A 23257-nucleotide genomic window follows, 5' to 3' on the forward strand; every position below is an offset into this window, starting at 1 on the left:
ATGTCATGCCAGCTAGGTCCGATTTGCCGAAACATTGGCCTTAAAAGATTCATCAACCGATTTAAGGTATGGTTTTTGGATCGGTTGGTCAACTGATATCACATTGCTCCAACTCAAGCTCAACTGTCATGATTGAAAATGGCCACAATCACTGAGATCGATCCTCATTTCACTCATATGTGACCTAAAACTTGTAGTTCTATGCGGGTGTGCTCATAGACATTGAAACTATAGAACGGAAGTACTAGCACAAGTTTTCAATTTATTTTTTTTAAATGATTATTATATACATTGAATAGCATTTCTTTTCTGTTCATTGCTCTGTAATTGATTACATCGCATTCTATGTTATGTTTCTGTTTCCTTTATTACATTAATGATGAAAAACATCTTCTTCTCACCCACTTCATGCGTCATCACACCCTACCCATTTTCAAGCCCAAACGCCCAACCCCAAAGCTCTTTCAAAAACCATCCGAGAGCCATATATCCATGCAAAATTCTGCAATCGAACCCAGGCATTGATTGTCATTGATCCGACAACCACCACAGAAGTAGTTTACCCTAGATGGGTTTATCCAGATTAGCCGATGGCTCGACTGCGTTGCGTTGGCAGGCTGCTCAATCGCAAAACGAGAGAACGTTCACTATCATCCCTGACTTGACTGAACTGAGTGATTGCCACAAAGTCCAACAGATCGGGCCATCTATCAGTTGAGAACGGGCGTCCAAATAGCTCCGTATTTTATTCATTCATAGCCATCGATTGATTCCACCTACATTGCTCTGTAGCTACGTACAAAATGGCCAAACAATTCTCATTGGCTGAGGTGTCCGAACATAAGAATCTAAAAGGGGACGGGAAATCCATCTGGATCGTGCTCCACGACAAAGTTTACGATGTCACCAAATTTCTGGATGAGGTAAGACCATGTTTAATGTGTATGTTTGTACCGTGAATAAATTTAGCTTGCGAGAGAAAGAAAGAGAGAGGTCAAAGGCCAAGCAGATCTAATGGCTACTATTTCATGCCTTGTCTGCTCTATTTTTAGCATCCTGGAGGAGAAGAGGTGTTGATTGAGAACGCTGGTCAGATTTCCACCGAGGCCTTTGAGGATGTGGGACATTCCACGGATGCACGGGAGATGCTCAAAAATTACATGATTGGTGAACTGCAAGAGGTGAGTTGGATCATGCATTGTGAGGTGATCATCCCGAGTGATTTGGTGATGGGGTTTCATTCTAGTCGGATCGGAAAGGTGAAGCGGACAAGGGACCTCGTGTGTGGAGTTCGGGCGACTCCTCGTCGGATGATAGTTCTTGGACTTCGTATTTGCTTCCCGTGGGCTTGGCCTTGGCGGCAGCCTTCATTTACCGGCTGTATTTCAATTAGAGGCCCTTGGAGCGCCAGCATCATACAATCCAATCGTACCACATATCTTTCTTTTGAGGTGAAGAAATATTTTATCGACTATCGTCACTCCCTTGTTTCATTGAATAACATGTCAATTGGGTCACGCGGTGATTTTCTCGCCAGAGATAGTGTTAGGTACGTGTAGAATGATGATTTTATTGAGACTTCATGTCGGTACAGCAGTCACACATTGGATACTAGTATCATGATAATAATCAACGCACATGGGTTATCATTGCACCCGGACCTCCTGGTGATAGTCGTGTTATCGCAGGAGGCAATCGTCACATTGGAAAGCATATCGACCGAGGCGTGGAAACGTCTTGGATATGCGGGAAAAATAGATTTGATTGCAGCTCTGATTAGATTGTCTTTTTTTGGTGGATGTAACGAGGGCAGGCCATGCCTCAGCTAGTCCCGGTTCAAATGGGTGGCACCACGGGAGCCACGGGCGGGACTTCCGCATTGGGTGGGGGAGCGGTTGGATGGTTGTGATTGACCAGACGACGACCGACCAAATATCTAGAATAGCGAATGATAAATATGATTGATGTTGGATGGCAAGTACGCCCAATCAAAGCTCGCTCTCACCTGTCGTTCTTGATATGTTCGTAAAGCTTCCTGCACTGCTTCAATTGCATCAAGGTCAGCCCCACGACCAGAATGAGGATCAGCAGCACGGGGTAAATCCGTCTTTGCGTACTGATCAAGATGGCCTCATCGGAGAGGATAAGCGGTGCTAGACTGTGGGCCACCACATAGGGCACAGCCAAGGCTAGGCCGAGCGTGGCACACACGGGCATCACGAGACTGGAGATCAAGAAAGACAGGTTGACCCCTCGGAGTCCGTCGTTGTAGAAGCGCTCGATGGCGGCCTTGAGCCACCAATCCGGTCCCATGGACACGAGCACCTCGCTAATCTTGGTGTACATTGCCCCGAGAGCCCAATCTTGCCACAGGAAATAGATGGGAGATTGGACCACGGGCACCCGCAAGGGTATCAGTACTACGACGTCCAGAAGGAACCCGAACATTAAGGGAATCACTCCCACTAAAAGGACTAACGCCACTGCCGCCCTAGCGCCCTGGAAATACGTATTTTTAATGTCATTTTTTAGTGTAAATATTTAATGTAAATATATGTAATGTAATTTAAATCTATCAATGCCATGAGAGTACATATTCTAAATCCTGCCACTATTTACTATTCGTACCCATCATAGAGAAAAGAAAACAAATAGAAAGAAAAATATTCGACTAGACTAAGGAATGTTTGGCATTATTAGTTCATCATCTTTCAGGGTTAACTTCTGCTTATGCTTTGTCATGAAGTTTTGCCGTTTTTCTTGGGTACAGTTTCATACCTCCAAACATCTTGTCAATCAGCATCACTTGTTCTGATATTAGGTTGGATTTCAACTTACTACGCCTACACATTGTGTAATCTTCTTTGACATTTGCTCCCATCCTTGCTGTGTCCAGGATAAGACCAAGGTGATCCCTTTGATTAGAACCAGACACACGTAAAGGCCGGAAGCGGCCGTGTACAGTTCGTAGACCTTCTGGTTTTCGGCAATCAAAATGGAGAACACTTGCCGACCCACCCACACGGGCATGAGCATGCAGGCCAAGGAAAAGACCAGCAACGAAAGGATAATCATCACAATCAGACCCGCGATCTGAAAACCAAAACCGAGATTAATCCAGAATCCAATCAGTGCATTCAAGTCATGCTCGGCAGATACGTATGTAAATGGGGGAAGGCCATTGTTGCGAGGTTGGAGGATATTGGTACTCAACAATCGTTGGATTGATAAAAGTACAAGCTCGAAATAGATGTATTCCATTTTATAGAGCACCTCCTTGGTCAAAGAAATGATACGAAATACGAGTAATTTGGAAACATGCAATATGGCAACTGACCCTCAAAGGAAATTTTGACGGTTTGAGGTATGGCTGGAATTCACTGGGTCCTTGCCGTTGCAGTAAAGCTTGATGAGCATGTCCCAGCCCTTCAACGGGATTGTTATCGTTATTGTGGGCCATGGCTGCGGGTGCCGGATCCTCATTGACCGCTGCTTCCGGATCAGGCACCAATGGGACCTCGACCTCGTCGGCTTCGTCGACCTCCTCGGGCTCGTCGGCCTCTTCGACTGGACGACCTATGGGTCCATCTTCAGCAGCGGCGGCCGCTGGCTCTGGCTCTACCTCTGGTTGTGGTTGTGGTGGGTGCTGTGGTTGTTCAGGTGCTGGTTCCGCCTCCGGGTCACCAAATAAGTACGATCTGAGGTTGAAGATCCAAGACATGGTGTCGCACCAGGCCTTGATCGAGGCCTTCAACCATCCTTGCATGTGATATTGGTCTTGAATCGCGGGTAGAATCACCAAGAGCAGAAAAAGTTCCATGGCGAGCTCATCGATTTGAGATTCTCTACAAGATATTTAATCAATTTAGCCAGGCAGGAAAAGGGGGCAGCCTTTTAACAAGCCTGATCTCGAGATTATACACAGATCCCGAATGCTTTCTCCCACGATATCCTGCGCACGTTTTCTTAAGCTCCATCCAAAGACAGTGTTTGAGACGTAAATACGAACAGTCACCCCCCCCCCCCCCCCCCCCCCCCCCCCTCGCTCTCCCCTCCCTCCAAAAGAAATATAACGAGCCATAATCCGGAGAAACCTTTCAGTCAACCATTTGAGCCTCTAGCCTACTGCATACGTACTGAAGATGATGTAGATGACGAGGAACATTGACACACTTACGTGACTTGTGCTGTTTGATAGGGTAAGAATTTGGGGAATATGTTCTTGATGATGCGCGAGGGCAGATACAACATGACTAAAATGAACATCCCAAAAATGCTCACGGACAGACAGAATCGTCGGAGATGGCATAAGATGGGCAAGTGGATCATCTCTTGGATAGGATTAAAATCGGGATCGTTGAGATTGCGGAGGAACCACAACACACCCGGACGCACTACTTCTCGGATCAAGATGACGAATGAGGCGAAATAGAACACAAACACAGAGCCCGCCATCCAATGGATGAAGATGGACGTCATCGGCGATTGGTGATAGCTGTTCTGGCGGTCCTATAGAAGGAATAAGTAGGGTTTTCCGTGGAAAGGGCAGCATTAAATGCTGATATTTTAGTGGGGACTAATACATACCTTCAAGGTGGCATCAAACAAGGCTAAGGAACAAATGTCCAGCCAGTAGCCGCATATCATGGGGAAGGTGAGAATTTCGATGACGATCAGCAACGCCACTTTGACGACCACGTAGCAAAGGCCCATGATGCGGGCCAAACGACGAAACCGCATTATACTAGCAGCCAGATGTAGGCCCACAAGACTCAGACCGATGACGCAATAGCCGCAAAGCGTGATGAGCATGCCTTCGAAATGGGCACCCGATGTGAACTTCTTCAGCTTGAAGCCCATCAAGGTAAAATGGCCGATGTGATATGGGCAAAAAGCTGGAAGTAAACAAGGGTTTAATTTAGGAAATGGTAAAAGGCCACTTTGGGCAATCTGGCAAGTTAAAACTCATTAAGGAGGACAAAGGTATGTGCCGATAAGTCTGTTTTAGCTCATTTACAATCCGAGGTTTCTAAAACACATTATATTTTATTAATTTATATTATACTATTGTTCATAATCTAAAGATCAATTTTTCCACCCATTTGAGAACCATATACAGTCCAAATAAGTGTCTTGATTATATTGTTTATCACCCCCCCAAAAATGTAGTACGATCGAAGACTTCGATTTTAATCTTACACAAAAAGAGGCACTTTTCTCGTTCGTGAAATTTCAAAGTGTCACTTACCGAAGACCAAAATGAAGAGCGTGTTCAGTGAAACGACCCAAAAGACATGTTCCAAGAAGACTAGTGATCCATCCAATCCTAAGAGCCGCTCCCAGGTTAGCTCTTCGACGGCTCGGTCCCATTCCATGGGATTCCACAAACCATCTTCCCCCAATTGGATGTCACCGGCTGGATCGCCGGCATCACCCGCATCACCGGCATCACCGCCCTCGTCCGGAGCCACTGCTTCAGCGGCCAAGGGCGGGAGCGGGCCCACATGCATGTTGGGATCGATTTCGGGCGCAGCGGGCTCGACCGGCATCGGATGGGCCACGACGGGTAAATCGGGCTGGTGGGCGTCACCCGCCGCGGCGACCGGAGGCACAGCCGGTTCAGGACCGAGATCAAAGTCAGGCTCGGCTTCGTCGGGTCCGAGGGGATCAGGCAGGCCAACCCCATCGGGAAAATCGATTTCGAGCCATTCGGGTCCACCCCCGTGTAAGATCTGTTCGCGTAACCAAACCAGGCCGATGAAGGCCATAAGGGTCAATGAGACCACCACACAGCCTTTCAAGATATCCCACGTGATATTTTCGCTACCGTAAGAACAGAATGATATAACTTTAGGCTGTTGTTACAACGATGAAAGGACGTGTTATTAAAATCTTAATTATTTTAAAAGTTGAGGGGATTCATTTCAAAAAGAAGTCTGTGTAAATCAATGTCAATATTCTGTCGATTCTATGATCAACAACAGTGCATAAGTGTTGCAATATCCTAAAAAAAAACGACAATTTAGTGATATTCAAGGGGTGCTATTAGGTTGAAGGACCAAACCAGATCCAAGTCAGTGGATAAAATGGCTGATCATGGACTTCGAAGGAGAGCCTTTGATTTGACCCGTGACTTACGTGGAGAACATGCTGATGGGCAAGGATAGAATGGAAGAGACTGAGCCGGTGAAAAGCGTGCGGTAAATCCGGCAGGCGGTCAACGGGACCACGCCCAACCAAGCCAAGGCCACCAAGGTATAATGGAGCCAAAAGCGCAAGGCCTTGGCCACTGTGCCCACAAAGCCAGACAAAACCATGGACAGAGGCAGACGCTTGGGCATGTCCGGCGAATAAACTGGAAGGAATCAAAAATGGAATGCCTCCTTAAGAATAGCGTTGAGTATAATTTCGGGTCGATCTGGTAGATCCCATCGAAATAAGAGGCATTAGTGTCATTAGACAAAGGCAAAAATATCTTGTTGAGGGGACGACACCGAGTAAAAAGGAAAGATTTTTATAATATCTTCTTTCTTTATACTCTTCTTTATACTCTCGAGCCCCAGCCGACTTTATAGAGGTTCGTTGATCTAAAACTCCTAGAAAAACTTGTCTAAATTTCCTCAATTTGGGGGCACTTTTGGTCGAAAATGGCAAATATAATGAAAAGTAGCGCTCAAACTTTAAAAAAGTGACAAATGACAAATCAGTCCTTTGGGGAACCTAAAATCTAATGGGCTAGATGTCCACCCCCAGATAATTGCGGAACGGATCGATCTCGAGAACGTACTGGGCGTGAATGAGAAGTTGTGACTGCATAATTCGCAATACTCCTTCTTGGAATAATTGAGCCACTGAAGGAGACAATCTTGATGGATGAATTTGATGGAGCCCGTGCAGATGCACGGGTGAAAGAGCGGCCGATCCGCACTCCCTTCACAGCGGCACACACGGCACACATCTGAAAGAAAAACGTGACGCCCCGTTAAACATGGCCAACCAGCAGGGTCAAAAGCGTATTACTTTTCCACGAACCACGGCTAAAACCTATTCACCCAATCAATCACGTTTTCAGCATGATGGAAGTCGATTAGGCCTCCACCACCTCTACCTACCACATGGGTGTCCGTCCAACACTAACTAAGGCTTACAATGAGCTTCATTGAAAACAGTATATCGCTAATCTCGACGGATATTGGGGCCGTTTAGCCCAAATTTAGTTAGACACATGAGCCTTCTGTTTTTGGGTTGTGGAAGCTGGCGTGCGATGGATCCGTGAGATAAAAAAAAAGAATGGCATTCCATCGGTGAAATTATCAACTCAGTGATCCCCCCCACCAAACGAAGAGACGTCCTGGATGACGCTGATGGGTTTGGCGGCCCAAGTTTCGTTCAAGTCCAGGCTTACCGCCCACATGAATGGGGCGTGGTTCTCGCCCTCCCTTCCTCCAGACAGATAGATCCATGGATCAACTCACTCACCTTGATATTGGTTGTCGTCCTCCATGTCGTCGTCCATGGGCATCATTGATCCACCAATGTAGTGCTGGCCCACGGCTCCCCACTCATGTGTAGCGGGTCCGGTTATGAGGATGCGGCCTGGGCCCACCCACGGGTTCCGATGTTATGTTCGCGTTCACTGAATTGCGTGGGCCACGGGTGCCAAGTGACAGGATTGGGTGAACGACGTTCTTTGTAGTGCAAAAGTGGCAGATGATTCAGGTAGGATCATGGAAACCGAGGTTGGGTGGGAGAAGAGAAATATTATTAGTAAACTCCAATGAAAACGAGATGACATTTATATAGTTAAAAACAGTTTCAATCTTGTCTAATTAATTAAATCATCTGAGTAGGTAGCCGGATTTATAGTTAACGATGTTTATGAGGAATACGGATGACATTGCTGGCTCCATTTTAACTAACTGTAAGCAATTTCACGTTTGAAAGTGGAAAATAAACGTCAATGAATGATATTTTGTTGTCTTTTCAATGAATGGCTTTTCCCGAAGGCCCAACATGGTTATGTTTTACTGTTTTCAACCAAATTGCTCGTCGAACAGGTTTGTATCAAGGACAATTGAAATTATCACCTTGATGACTTACATGTAAACTTCATTTGAAGTGTCGCATATGACTGAGCATCATTAGTCTGGTGTGACCGAACTTCCGCGTCAACTCACTAAACCTATGCATTTCGAATATTGTCATGTCAAAGGGTGCAAGTCGTGCACCTTGCATGTTTTTGCGAGAGGCTATACAAATATATCATTTAAAAAACATCATAAAACTTGACAGACCTGAGATGATATTGACTACTTGCGAAAATTGGTGCATTTTTGGGATACATAATGGTCGTAGGTATGGTGTGGTAAAAGCAGACATGTCCGTCAGCTGATAAAAAGCTCAATCAGTCGGCCTAACTTGATTGGGTAGGCTCTTATTTAGGCATCGAATTACGGGATCTGGACGAGTCTTATTGAATGAGTTATGTGTTGATTGAAAAATAAAAGCATTAGTAAAAGTTAGATGCTACCCAAATTATATGATCTTCGTTTGATTGTTGATGATGGGAAATCAATAAACGGACAAATACTGAACGTGCTTTAGGGCCCAGCTGATCATAGATGGCTGGGAGGTCCCTGCAGACCGGAGTTGCCACTGGCGGATCATGGATCAGAGATCCAGGGCCGCCAATGTAAAATTGGACCGCGAAGGAGACGGAATGTATATGGTCAATCTTTAATATTAGGATTACGCTACCACCTTCGTTGCTTATCTACATCTGATGCTACCAAACCACGCTGAAATTACAAAACTGAGATTTACCCATGAAATTTATAGACAAAAGGTCACGTTTTCGTCCACACAAACAATGGTGATGTATTTGTATTGAGGAAAGATAACCTATCAAAATGCATTGGGGATTGAATTTATGACAATGTGTATCAACTGATAAAACAAAGGCCATGACAATAATGATGAAATCCCAAATATCGTAAAAAATCACATTGATGTTTTCCTCTCAAAGAGTAAAACTACCACACAGTCTACGAGCACATGTCGATTAATACTTTTAGTGGGGTTTTGCAAGTATCGGGCAGCCTTGATGCCGTTTCTTCGTCTTGTTGGTGGTTATCTTCGCGACCTTTGCCCAGTTGAGATAACCGAGTTGCTTCAGATTCGGTGATTCAGGAGCTTACACGTCCTTGGCCCAAAATCCGAACTCTTGGCATTAAGATCCCGAGAATTCGCTCTGTTCCGAATGAAGATGATGACTATATTGAAACATGCATCGAGTAGAGGTGCAGAAATACAACAAATCAGTTTTTAGATTCAATTCAATTGAAAAGGTTCATTTATTATGCGTCTACCCGAGACACATTTTGCTATGTCAACATGTATCTTTTGTAGACCCACCCAAAGTCATACTTATCGCCATGATGTAAATTGCCAAATAGATTGTCAAGGGAATGAGCTATGATGTCAAACAAATTAGACAGCTAGTTAAAAAAGCCTTTAGTGGAACATGAATTCATAAATCATAAATTGCTCAAAAAACTGAAAACATTGCATTTCAAGGCCTTAGTGGTTGATTTCTTCAGTTGAAGTCATTACTAGGGCCGGCCAAAATTTGCATCCTGGCATTTGCGCAGATTTTGCAAAAAAAAAACTTCTACATCCGAGAAATTTCTGGAAATTGCTGCATCTGCAAATTTTGCAATTTTAAAACCAATATTTGACATTCTTCTGCTACTTATTATGCAATTTCAGCCATGCCAGCAAAAATAATAATACCAATATATGTGAAAAATCATGATAATTTTCAAGAATTATGTGAAATTTTACAACCTGATTTTTTCCCAAAACTTTTTAAAAAAAGTACATATAGGTATGAAATGGATTGCAGAACAGTACCAACCACCTGCTTATGTATTCTATCAATCTAAAATAGCTCTTTTATCATTGCAGTTTTTTAAGATACGCTGTTTCAAAACTTGGAACTTGGTTTTGTTTAAGCAATGAACTTCTCCTTTTAAATGAGGCACATCTTTCTGAGACTGTGTTTCTGTGTTTTTAAATGAGGTATTTTCATGATTTTGGGGGTAATGGTCATGAGGTGGATGGTTAATTTCGGAAGAATTGACTTATTATTACTTTCATGATACTTGAAAAACTTGATTTTCTCAACAATATATGTAATATATAATACATATAATATCATCTAAGGTATAATTTTCCTTTTTATCTACATGTTGCGTGATAGGGAAGGCAAAAGCAGCCCTTACACCCTCCGGAGCGTGTTGGTGCCTATTAATTTGCAACGTTTTGTGCAAATTCGGTCGATTTTTTATAAAAATTTGCTGTCAATAAAAGCCATATTTATGTGCAATTTGTGTGTGTGAGTGAGGGGCGGGGCATATGCACTGGAGGGCTCAAAAGCGTAAAACTTGGCATTCATTACAATTGATTCTGAATCCTGGTTGGGGGAAAAAAACTCATGGATACTTTTGAAGATGTATTGTAAAAGATACCTTTTGCACCTCCTTTAAATATTGCATACTACATTGTTCCAATCTTCTTGCTTTGTTGCAATATATAATTTGTTCTCTAGTTATCACATTATTTTTGCTTGCCTTGTATGCAAAAGCTCAAGCTTTTCCTAAAAATGCAAATATAACCTCAATACCTCTTTTTTATCTAGAAACCTGCATGGTTTAGGGTATTACTTTGAGGGTCCAAGTTAGGGGACAACTTCAACGCCTTTTGATTTTAAAGAATTTGAAATAATGAAATATATTGAAACCTTTGATAATTGTTTCAAATTTTTACAAAATTAGTTTAATGTTGTCCTTTTATGTGGCTTATTTGCTTTTGAACCGGCTTATTTATACCTTTGCGTCTGAGAATTTTTTGTCCTGTGAAAAAACAATGATATGGTTCTTTCAGAAAAATGTTGGTGATTATTTGGCCCTCAAAAACAATATTTTTTCCCAAGCCCTGGTTATACGGTTAGATTTGCTTATAGCATAGTTGTTGGGTTTGTTGGCACCGTGGTTCCGCTAGTAATATTGATTTACTCATTTCCAAACCTCTGGGGGAAAGGAAAAGCAAACAGTATTCCCTTGACTTGCTTTGTCATATCTGTATTAATTGTAACTTAACGTATTTTGTAATGCTGGGGCGAGTCCGGCTATCGTCGGGCTCGTACGAGTCCTTTGCTCTTTTTTTTACTTTTTACCAGACTCGCAGAGTCCAGCCTAGAGTCCGGCAAAAGACCCGAGTCGAGTAGAGGGCTCGAGCCTTTTACTAGAGGGTTAGGCAAAGCAAAAAGACTAGCACTCGCCTTGCAAAATTGAAAGAAAAAGTGAACATATTTTGGACGAGTCCTTTCTAAGAGACTCGGGTCTGGGCAATTTCTGCAAAATCGAGTAAAAGACTCGAGTGCACTCGGACTAGAGTCCGGACTCGTCCCAGCACTAGTACTTTGTGACGAGTGAACGAGACGCTACGATCCCACTGCGATTCCTCGACAAACTACCGTCGAACGAAATCCACTGTATTCCTTTGATTGGAGGGTGCTAGGCTTACCAACCATTACACTGTCCAATATTGCCAACAATTAGTAGTGTCGTGTCCCTATCAGAATGGTTCTCTTTCTGTGGAAATACGCCGTCGAGGTAATCCTAACATCTCTGAATCGTTGGCTCTACTTTCATATTTGAATAAAGAACCCAATTGCAAATCTTTACCATACAAAGGCCCTCTTCTGGCATGTAACTTTAAAGGGGTTGGAGTGAGTTGTCCGAGAACGCTCTTTTTGGTCTAGTATTTGGGCTAACTTTTGGTTGGGACAAGCATTATTCCTCGACCCACCAAAAATAGTGCCACAAGAGGTCACACTGAAGGAAGTGTCAATGTCAGGTACAAGCCAATTACTTGAAGCTCGTAAGTATTCAATATATATGCGCTTATGCTAAGGCTCAAAGTGTAATTGCATCCATCCAGGCGTTGAAAACACCAAGGGAAATAGAAGGAATAAGTTTCAGTTTAGGCTGGCATTTAGAGATGTCAAGATTGCCTTAATTGTGTAAGGATTTTTGATTATCGTCTAAAAGTATCCTTGAGAAGGTTCTGAGTGGAGAATCGAACCGGGGGACCACTTTTATGTCAAGGGATTACCCGAACCGCATAGCCAGGTCTCCTACTTTATCACTTTGTTGCACTTTGATCTTGCTTTTGGCACCGATTGTTCTTTTGATTCTGAAGTTTATTATCTTTCAATTTGATGGGTAATCATGTCAACATTTTATCTTCCAGAATAAGCGTTGCAAATTTTCACTTGAATTTTCTTTTCTCATCATTGGGCTTGAAAAACTAAACTCATATGAAAGGAAACAACACCGATCGCAGACCCCTTCATACATATGATTTCAATTGATTGGACAAGTGCGGAAACGGTGGGTGCACACATAATCGCCTTGGGTATTTTTCGACATCATGGGTTGCTTTCATTCGAAGATTTTATGACCTCAAAAGGAAAGGTTACTAGTTTCAAAACTCAGCCAAACACCTTTATTTTAATGGTTATGCCAAACATGATGATTTCATGTGAATATACGCATGGAACAGAATTCAAAGTGCATGAAAACGCAATAATCTGACATACAGGCAAAATGTATCAAGTATTTAAAAGAAAAAATACATTATGTCATTGCGTTAACTTTATTAGGGTCGGTTCATTATTATCTTACCACCTTTTTCCCTACATTTCGATTAGCTAAGACTGACTTTTTCTGCAAGAAAGGGCTACCGAAGTCAGATCGAAAAGTTTTAATCCAAATCAAAATTGACGCTTTTTGAAATACCTATAAAAATGCCACAGGAGTGTAAACTTTTTCAATCAGTGTATGTTAAAGTCTTGTGCTGTGAGAGGACATAACTTTTGACTTATACGTTTCAATGAGCTGATATTAGAAATCCGTATTCATACCACCATGAGGTGAGTCTTATCTAAACCAAACTTAGTAGGTTGATTATAATCGCACAATTTGACACCAAACCATAGCGTCCCGTTCATTTTCCTTTTTTTTCTGTCAGTTTAGTAAGTATCTCCGACAAATTTCTGATGTAGGATTTAAGCCAACCACAGCGAGCGATAAGGTTGTTTTTACGAATCTCAGGAAAGTGCAAACCTTAACAAAGTTCAAAAGTGTCCCGAGCAAAGCAACGTAGGTATATGCCAATTCCTGAATGCATTCGATGTTACATGATAACGGGTTAAATCCATCTAAGCCACGCATGTCAAGTTAACAATTAAAGGCTCAGTGAAATCTCGGGATAATATTCAAAGACTTTGCTGAGTGATTTGCCTAAACTGTGTTTTCCTATGATATACTTGCTCTACATGTTTGCAAGTCAATCTCTTCTTGAAGTTGGTTGAATCCAAGATGATTTTGAAAAATGGCGAGCATCTCAAAAAGCAGTGTCATTGACTCACCTTCGATTTAAAGCTCATGGATGAGTTCGGATCGAGGCCAATGTTCGTGGATTGACATATGAAAGCTTAATTAGAAACATTTGAAATGTAAACACTTCAAAGTAATGAGTCAACACAACTGAAGAGGCTCTTAGCTGAAGAGTACAAGCAAAGACTTCGATTACCTTTGATACGTGGATGTTGAGGCTTGATATTAGTTTCCTTCCTCTGCTATTGGATCGAATAAATCTCATGTGATCATTCAGTTCCACATTATCCCAAAAGTGGATGAAAATATTTGAAAAGTCATGTTTGGTCATTTTTCCAGCCTGAAATCTAAGACTTCCAATGTGAGCGAGTTCACAAGGTCTGATTGTCTTGCTGTCTAGCTAGATATCAGCTCTCTTAATACGAGTAAAAAAGAAAACTATTTTCTCACTGTTATCTTTAGGCCTAGATGTCTCATCTTGTCTATTTCGCATAGAAGCTTCTCTCTCGTGAGCTAAAAACAAGGAAAATGCATCAAATGCGAAGCGCAAATGTATGATGAAACTGAACTTCCTCATCAAAATCATATCCTCCTGATGGCGTCCCTGCGTCTTCATTCAAGGAAAGCCGTTCCACGAAAGTGGTGGTTGGGCTGGTTCCAAAGGGGAGATCCACTTCCAGCCCAACCACCCACCCAACCAGCCCCGGTATTTGGTCTGTGTGTTCCCATAAAATCAAAATAAAAGAAGAAGGTCGCATCCCAGAATGAAGAAACCTCTCGGCTTATAGGCGAGGGTTATGTCGAACGAATCCCTTCGCCATCGTGGATCATCAGACCCTGATAACAAGGCCAAATCAACAATGGACTTGGAAGGCGAGCCTCCAATCCCTGAGGAGATCCCTCTTCATCGCACCCCTTCCCGTCAATCCCCACCTCGGGATGAATCCGGATATTTTGGGTTCAGCCAGCGATCCACGTTGCTCATGGCCATTGGCTGTGCGGTGATCGTGGTTGGGATCGCTTGGACCGCTTTTGCAGTCTTGATCAAGGTGGCCATTAGCGCCTACGAATCGGAATGAAGACGCATCGTTTGAATTGTAGACGCATCGTGATTGCACTCTCCATTAACTGCTAGGATATATGTGTTTAACTAGTTCATTGCGTTTCGGCTGGGCCAAGTGATATATGTAATCCAATTCTTTAAGGCAAAGGATCTCTCCCCTTCCCCTCCTCCCAAGTTTCCGGTGCTAAAATACAACGATTTGATTCAAAACGACGAAGAGGATTTCGAAATCGGAGCAAACACTCGCGACTTGATCGTGAAGACGTTGGAAAAGCGATTCGTTCCCTCAAAAGATCTTCCCATAGCAAGTTCCAATTGAAATAGATGTACATGTTCTACGTTCTCCGGTCGCTTTCTCTTGAACGTGGATGACACCGACAAAAACGACGAAGACTTCTCTACAAAGACCCACCTCAATCCCTAGCAGAATTTTTTTGTTCTCTCGGGGACCGCACGAACGAAAGTTCATGAAGAAGGCGAAGACGACAAAGTCACTTACAATCAACCCAGGTCACACTCACACCCAATGGCTTCGTCCCCTCAAATCGACCCAAGGAAGACTTGCATGAGATGGAAACACGTGCCTAGAATAGACACACCCAAGATGACTCGGGTGTCGAACCATTCAAGAGAGATGGACATCTCATGGGAGGACACCCCATCGGGCCATGTTTTCGTGTTCCACAAAAGACCACCATGTGATCTGATGAGGACATGTTCGTCAAGACTCGTGTCCGATTGTTCGCGAGGAACCCAGGATTTGGATAGTTCCATCCACTTTGGGTTTTCCTCGCTCGACCTCAACTTGCCATCTTTCTACACGAACTTGGATAGAGAGAAACAGAGAACGAGAGGCATGAGCAAAATGGAGCGAGGAGTCAAATTTGGAAACATGTCTCACTACGTATGTACGTCCGTATCGTGGGTAGGTATGTAAGTGGACGAGTAGTAGTACTAATAGCAGAAGTAGTGCTAGTACTTGTGGCCCTGTTACGAATCCTAAACTGTGCCTGGAAGCAAGACACAGACAGGATCTAAGAGGAGGCTTGTGTCAGGTCGCGGTCACACCTGGGTCGCTGAGCCGGTGGGTCGAAGAAGCTCTCCAACGATGTTCCAGCCTTCCAAGTGTGGGATGTATGGACTCTTCTTTTGCCCCGACAAGAAGAGATGATGATGATCTTCTTCTTCTTCGTCTTCTTCAGCTCATCTCCTCGGCCTTCTTTTCTGATGATCTCGTGGGCCACCTCAAAAAGTCTTCTCTGGATGATGAGGAGAAGACTCAGGAAGAGGACGGTAGGGAGAATGAGGATCAGGAGAAGGAGGAGGAGGAAAAGAAGACAAGGAGGAGGAGAGACTTTCCAACTCAAGAACGGAGAGGAGTAGAAGTGTTCCTTTGGCTAGGCAGAGGATTTCAAATGATCACTGGAGCAGTTCCAAATTTCTTGCCAACTTCAGTGTGAGCTCAAGAAAGGTAGTCGGGGGAAGGAAGACGGCTACAACTACTACAACTACAACTACTACTAGTTCGACTACTACTACGACGAGGTCTACCTAAGTCTCGAGATCAAGCGGACCTAGTACTCTGTGAATGCCAACACTTTGGGCCATTCGTGGGGAAGAGTGCCACGGACCTGGACAACTAAACGAATAATTCCTCGTCAAATCTGTTGCTCAAAAAATATACGTTGTTAACCATAAATTCAATCAATCTCGTCCAATGAGTGTTTCATCCACAAGTGTACGCCACGCTTGCCATGGTAAGTGACTGAATGATGTGTGCCATTATTTTTTGATTGGTTGGGGAGGATGGACCAGAACCAGATTTCCACGAGAACGTTAACCGTCACATGTGAGAGTTCAATCCCTGTTTTGGCTTTCTTCGAGAGAAAAAAAAATGTATTACATCTGGTTTCATTCCCATAATATCTGTCTTGAACATTGAGAGCTCAGATTGAATCAATTTTTCTCGCACATGCCCAATTTTCTCGGAGTAAGGCCGCGACTCTTCTTTCAAGTCAATTGTTCAATACATCAAGCGTGGATTGGAGATCGCATTTCATTATCACCTCCACTGTAGTAGCTCTCCAGGTAGCCAAGTGAGGTAGGAAATGGAAGTTTAACACAAAAAAAGTAATATCTCTTAACCCGAAGTCGAAATAACTCCCTCCCTCCACGAGAGATAAGGGCAGCACTTCCAGCCACTCAATTTGGAAGCGATCCGAGTTTTCCGCAATTCATGAAACTTCTGAACAACAGTCGAGCCAAGTTCCCTGAGTAATCACGCGTCTTTTTGACAATGACGGAGGAAGTCAAGGTCGGTTTTATCGCTTCAGAGTAGCGAAAAGAGAGAGAGAGACGGAGAATACTAAAATAGAGTCAAAAGAAACTCCCATTTTGGTGGCAAAATCATCATCTCCCGCCACTTGTATGCATGTGTATGACTGCACAATAAGTCCACATGTGTGCTCGTGTTTGCCATAAACTTCGTTGAACGCGATTCCTGTGTTGAGAGACGCCTTCAGGATTGGAGCTCACCAAGTTGAGGATTCGATTCCAGAGAGGCTTTGGCCTCCATATTATCATTCTTGAACATGTCTCTACATACGATTGTAGTCGTCAATCAAGCACCTGTGTAGGACTTCTCTCTCCACTTTAAGGAGCTGTCGTCTTGGGCTTGACCAGTTTTTTTCGGTAAAGAGGAGCGACCTTTCTCGGAAGAAGTGTAAAAAGACCAATTTGATGATGATGATGATTCCTGAGAGAATGCTTAGATTTTTCTGAAGTGAATGCTTCAGTCCCAAATTCTTTCGAAAGGAGTTTAAAATTTAAGTTCAGTCTATTATAGATCGATTGTTGGCGTTGTAAGTTTAAAAGACAAGAAATAAGTGTTTTTTATGATTCATCCCCTTCCAAAGATCTCATCTTTTCAGACAAAAGGAAACAAGCCTGTAGTTGAGAAAACATATTTAATAATTTGTATCAAAAAATCAAATTGAACTTAAAACGTGGATGAAATTCGATTTTACTGAATATTACACACACGTGAGCCTTTTTTTTGTTAAGAAACTAGAATGTTCATTGTGGACGTGGAAGAAGTGGATATCAAGTCTTCTTCTTCCACCAAAAATAGAGCTTGTTTTCAAGCTTGTTTTGTCGCCTCAGAGAGAAACACCAAAGTCATTGTTCATGAGAAGAAGTTCCAAGATTTCGTGAAGACTTTGAGTTTGAAACAAGTTACTTGTTTCTCGAGTTTTGGCCATGAAGACTTGTTGGTTTGGAAATACAATTCCTGCCAAACTGGCTCTAGGGTTTGGATTTCCCGATCTCAATCGATACATCGATGTTTCAAGTCGCAATTCTGATGTATGTGAATTCAATTACAAGATAACCTATGTTTTTTTGTTAGATCAACCCCTAAATGCAACAATTTCTTATTGCTGCTCAAGGCACGGGCTAAGGCATATTTCACTGAGAGATTGTAACTTTTTGGGAAAGGCTCTCCTCCGATCCTTTTTGGCTTGGCCATGTGCCCTTTGTTGGTGTTCCCTTTGTGTCTTCTTTTGATGTAATACGAGAAGATTTTGAAATCTTTCTACAAGGAGCCAATGACAGAGTGTATCCCAATCCATAGGCATTGATGAATGCTATTCAAACGAATGAAAATGTGGCGGAAAATAAATTCAACCCCGATTTTAGACGAATGGTTCTCCATAGAATTAAATTCAGCTGCGGATTTCTGGATCTGCATCCTGATATAGGATGATGATATTTAGACAAATCACATGTGGTGGTGGTAGTGGTGGAAGATAAAGGAACCTCATGAATACCATAAATGTGTCTCATCAAGTGCAAAGGCTTCTCTCCAGCGCGTGCTTTAATGGTGTTGGTGAGCGGACTTCATGAGGAGGACGAGGAAGATTATACCGCTATAATGACGATGATGATGATGATGATGATGATGGTGGTGCTGGTGGTGGATAAGGAATGATGATGGCTTTGGTAGACGATTCAGAGCCACTTGTACCTAGAAAGCCCCTTTCTCCTCGTCCCCAGTGCTCTCGAAGTACCTAGGCTCGACGAGATATCTACCTACATATGTACTACCACCACCACCATTCCTTCCGCTCTTCCTCCTCCAGTTCCACCTCCACCAAGTTCTCCTCCACCAACGCCGTGACGCCGACTCCGACCAGGCCTTGCCCGTCGTTGCGGGGAGTAGGGAGCCTTGCACAGGTGCAATTTTCTGTGGTCTCTCTATAGAGTGAATGCCTCGTGAGTCGTGGGGAACGTTAGCTTATACCTTTGCTCTCACCGTTGGCACCTTTGGAACAAAATCTGGCAGGAGGATGACGATTCGGGACTCTGAACTGATATATACATAGATAGACACAGTTGGTGTCAGAGCGTGAAAGAGCGAGCGGGAGCCTCAGACAGCGAACGAACGAATTTGATCATCTCTCAGAGGCATCTCGTTGTGGATGCCATTATTCCGTATCAATTGCAAGCAAGGGTCAACTGGTGATTATGATAATCGATCCACAACTTGTACTGGGCTGGAGGTACTGTAAGGAGTGATGACTTCAATTGTATGCATTGTTCGGACTCCTTTAAAACAACAAGTGAGTGAGAGCGAGATATGTTTGCATTGGTGATCCTCCTCGATTTCCCATTCTCCGTTTCGCAAAGTTCTTATCGCCAAGAAAATTGTCCTTGCCTGGCCTCCTCCTCTGACTCCTCATTCTCGATCATGGCCTGAGAACCCGGAGGAACGAGCTGCATTGGGAATGCCGTGCTTGATTCCCGAGCTCTTCATGGCGATCATCCTTGTTGGAGTCACCAAGACGATCGAGGCAGAATGAGAAGACGAAGTACGTACTTGAACTACATACTGGGAGCTCCTCGAGTCCTGGCAAAGGACGACTGATCTGAGTAGTCGCGAGAGAGCCTAACTAACCTCTGGGATGGCGCTTTACGGCCAGAGGAATTCGACTTGTCACAATCGCTACTTATCAAAAGGGGGCGCATTTATGAACTAGTCGTGTGGACAACACTCACTCACGGACACATCCAATATACAACTACACTGCACACTAACACTCCTATCATGTGTGGTGTGAGTTTTAGTGTTGGAGGCGATTGAGTTGGCAGTTGTCTGTCACCTTGGCACTCCATAGGACAACGTCGAGGCCACTGGCACTTAGTCGTCTTCCCTTGATCTTCTTCTTCTTTAAATGCCTGGCAAACGGCTTCTTCCTCTTCTTTTTCTTGGTCCTTTTCTTCTCTCCAATTGGCAATTCTTCTTTACAACAGATGTGAGATTGTGCCAGTAAAGCCAGAAGGTGAGCTAACTAGGAGCCAGCAATATTGGGACTTTCATGGGGTTAAAACTTTAATTATTTGTTTTCCGATTGCATTCCAGGATGGCTTAACATCGATGGTTGTTACCAGTGCCCACCATGAGTCTCGATCTCACAGTGAAAGGAAGACCCTCCGTGAACTCACCCGTGATCTCGCCCTCGTCCGTTGAGTCAAACCGGGATGACAATTATTTGAAAGCTTACCCCTATCTTTTCGTGAGAGACTCGAATCAGTCGGACTACTTCTGCACTCTTTGTGATAACTACGTGCCCGAAAGCGAGCTCCATTCCCACTTGTTCGAGAGCCACAAGGCCGAGGATATTGAGGGCTCGTTTGTCAGAATTTGCTCCGAGGAAGCCAACCGAGGTTACTTTATCCAACGTCAGTTCCTCAATGTCTGCATAATCTGTTGGGCCAAGATCCCCAAGCTGCAACATACTGACAAGCATCGAGTCGAATGCAAGCCGCCTTTGTCAAGGAATGAGGAGTCGCCGCCTTATGATTCTATTAAAATTGAAAGCACCCCAGATATCAGCAGTCTTCTTAACCACAACCAGACCGACATGAATGGTCATGGCTTGAACGGGAACTCCATGGGTGGTGGGTCCCCTTACCATCACTCCAATCTAGTCATCGATATCCCCGAGGAATCCAATCCCTCAGGGAATGAAGGCTCCATGCCAATCAAACGAGGCAGGAAGAAAGCAAATCCACCCCATCACATTATGCCCTCCGCTCAATTCTCACCTCATTGTGTCCAGTGTTCGCTCTGTTCCATGATGGTGCCCACGCCCGGGTTTGTGGTGCATCTCCGAGACTTCCACAAAATTACTTGCCAACTTGTTGATACCACATGTCCTTTGTGCCTTGGGATGGTGCCGGTCCTGGATCTGGCCAACCATCTCGCCAACGCCCACGGTCTCGTTCCGCAGGCAGCAGTGAACTCCATTTTACTTTGGGTACTCTCCTCTAGTACATTATCGCTCAACGAATTTGCCAAGCCGCACTTGGGACCCAACAGATTTGGTCCACCCATTCCTCATCCTCACCACAACCATAACCCAGTCATTGAGTTGGACCTTCAGAAGACCATGGGTATTGGGATGCCACCTCTAATGAAACGTCCGCCCGCATCCATGCCAGGGGGATCCGAAATCCTGTCCAATAGCGTACCCCATCGAAATGAGAAAGCTCAAATCCCAACCGTCCTACAGGTCTTGCTCAACAAATCCGATGACCAGCCACGTATGGCTGTTGAGACAATTGTCAGCAAATTTATCTCCGTCCAAGTTGGGGCCAACAACAAAGAGTCCATTCAATGCCAAGTTTGTTCCAAGTGGTTTGGAATTCCTCCCGTGAAACACCTAAAAGCCCATTTGCTCAACTTCAAGGAAGACAAGAAGTGCATCGTGTCCTTAATCAACGGTCTTCACGTTTGTATCATTTGTTATGACACCTTTGACACCATTTCATCTGCCAACGATCATTTGTCAAAGAAGCATGACCTCGGCTTCGATTTCGACGACAAAAGGTCGGTGGACCATTACCCGTCCAAAGATCCCAACGAGAGCAATGAACCAAAAGAAAAGCCCAAGAAAGTCGAATTAGACAATGCGGGTCGCGTCAAATCAGGCAAAGTGAGAAAGCAGTGCGAACTCTGTGGAGAGTGGTCGAACATCAAATGGTTCTTTAAACATATGTCAGAAGTTCATCAAGCTCTGTTTTGCCGTTGCTGTAGGGAGTACTTACCAATACATGAGCACGAGGAACACAAGAAATGGCATGCCGAGCCACCCTATATGGGGCAAAAGATCCGTATAGAACAAGGCCAACCCGTAGTGATTGACCGCAAAGAGAGGGCAAGTTTGACACCCATCGGTTCGTTGGCGGCGTGGGGAGGATCCTCAGGAGGAAAAGTGGTCAAGGCTGTCGACTTAGGACCGTCCAAGGCCACAACCAAAAAAAGGAAGGCCAGCTCCGTGTCCAAAATTCAAAGCAATGCCAACCAGCTCATTGGACATGTGGATTACACAGGGGGCCCTCCCGCCAAGCTAATGAACAATAACTCTACCAAAGATACTCTCATGCCCAAGGAGACCTGCCCGGTATGCGGCATTCAGATTACTTACAAAAACTTGGCGAGACATATCAAGCTCCGGCACAAGATCAAGTACAAATTCTGTCACAAGTGCCGGAAATTGGTGCCTAACACTACTTATGACGACCACAAATTGGCTTGCGAGAGAAATGAGGTGGGCACAGATCCAGACCTTGTGGACGACCCCTCAGGGGAGGAAGATACCAAAGATGATATCATTGATCCCACGGAGTTTCTTGATACCACCACCGATATCGATCAAGACGATATTGCCGCCGAGGACTCGCCAACGGGCGATGGACGAAAACCTGACGACTTCAGAGCCAACACGAGCAAGACCAAACTGGAAAGTTTGTTGGGGAAAGAGTTCAAACATCCGCGGCGCCGTTGCGCCATCTGTGGCTACACGGTGTCCTATTCAAACTTTAAGCGCCATCTTCGAAACGCTCACCCAAGTCAGTACGAGGATTGCGAAAAGGATCCCAATGAATTCAAAAAGGCTCTGGCCTCGCTCTGCGAAGTGGTCGCAGGCGAGGATGGCTCCTTCGTCGGTCACATCATGGATGAGGATGACGAAGAAGAGGAAATGGATTCCCTTGATGGGAACGACAAATCAGTCGACGGGTTATCTGACGGAGAAACCGACCCACAAGAGACCATCTGCCCGGTTTGCGAGGTGGAGATCCCCATTTCGGACATGGAAGATCATTGCCTCTCCAAGCATAAAGAGGCCTATCAATGGTGCGCCGACTGCAAGAAGTACGTGGTGAAGAAGACCTTCGCCGCCCACTTAAAGAACCACGACGAATCCGAAGAAGATCGGAGTTCCAGCCGCCAATCCGAAGAAATTGGACAAGAAGTAGAAAATGAAGAGGATGACGATGATGCATCATCCTCGACAATGGCTAATGCCTCGGATAAGGATTGAGATTTGTTTTGTTTGATTAGTTAGACTGCCTGTCTGGCCTTTGATTTAACAATAACTAGTTGTTTTGCAAGTCCAAATAAAATGCTTTAGAGTTGACCTCATCGCCTGCAAGGCTGGAATCATTGCTTATCTCTATTTCAGTATGCTTTGTTAGTCAAGATCAAGAGTCCACTAGCTACTGGATCATAATAAAAGGGTTTATTCGCGATGGCAAGGGCCCTCTAAAATCGGAAAGATAATGATTAACCGATCAGAAAGATCCAAATTGCAAAGGCAGGCCCCTGGACTTGTTATCGAACGATTCTAATCTGAAATTTTCCACCACAAATGCAACGATTAGCTTTATC

At 44.1% G+C, this 23257-nt stretch overlaps 3 protein-coding genes across 4 annotated transcripts; 2 read left to right on the forward strand and 1 right to left on the reverse strand.

Moving 5' to 3' along the window:
- Positions 1–599: 599 nt before the first annotated feature.
- LOC131884912 (cytochrome b5-like) lies at positions 600–1480 on the forward strand. The gene is made up of 3 exons (XM_059232808.1): positions 600–923; positions 1053–1181; positions 1247–1480. Exons 1-3 carry the CDS (start codon positions 804–806, stop codon positions 1391–1393), a joined length of 396 nt encoding a protein of 131 aa, XP_059088791.1. The 5' UTR covers positions 600–803; the 3' UTR covers positions 1394–1480.
- Positions 1481–1550: 70 nt separating this feature from the next.
- On the reverse strand, positions 1551–7679 carry LOC131884911 (E3 ubiquitin-protein ligase MARCHF6-like). Its single transcript, XM_059232807.1, has 10 exons — positions 7480–7679; positions 6788–6958; positions 6139–6355; positions 5249–5823; positions 4588–4895; positions 4178–4509; positions 3338–3845; positions 2839–3093; positions 2006–2499; positions 1551–1936 (listed from the first exon to the last, which is right to left on the reverse strand). Exons 1-10 carry the CDS (start codon positions 7523–7525, stop codon positions 1837–1839), a joined length of 3006 nt encoding a protein of 1001 aa, XP_059088790.1. The 5' UTR covers positions 7526–7679; the 3' UTR covers positions 1551–1836.
- Positions 7680–14149: 6470 nt separating this feature from the next.
- LOC131884794 (uncharacterized) lies at positions 14150–23006 on the forward strand. Of its 2 annotated transcripts, none has more exons than XM_059232679.1 (2): positions 14150–16283; positions 19946–23006. In XM_059232679.1, the coding sequence occupies exon 2, from the start codon at positions 19983–19985 to the stop codon at positions 22908–22910; it is 2928 nt and encodes a 975-aa protein (XP_059088662.1). In that variant the 5' UTR covers positions 14150–16283; positions 19946–19982; the 3' UTR covers positions 22911–23006. The 2 variants fall into 2 exon arrangements, with proteins under 2 accessions (XP_059088662.1, XP_059088661.1); XM_059232678.1 differs by lacking the exon at positions 14150–16283 and adding an exon at positions 19645–19865.
- Positions 23007–23257: the final 251 nt, after the last annotated feature.

Source organism: Tigriopus californicus, chromosome 8 (assembly GCF_007210705.1).
Source record: "Tigriopus californicus strain San Diego chromosome 8, Tcal_SD_v2.1, whole genome shotgun sequence".
Classification (NCBI taxonomy): domain Eukaryota; kingdom Metazoa; phylum Arthropoda; class Copepoda; order Harpacticoida; family Harpacticidae; genus Tigriopus; species Tigriopus californicus.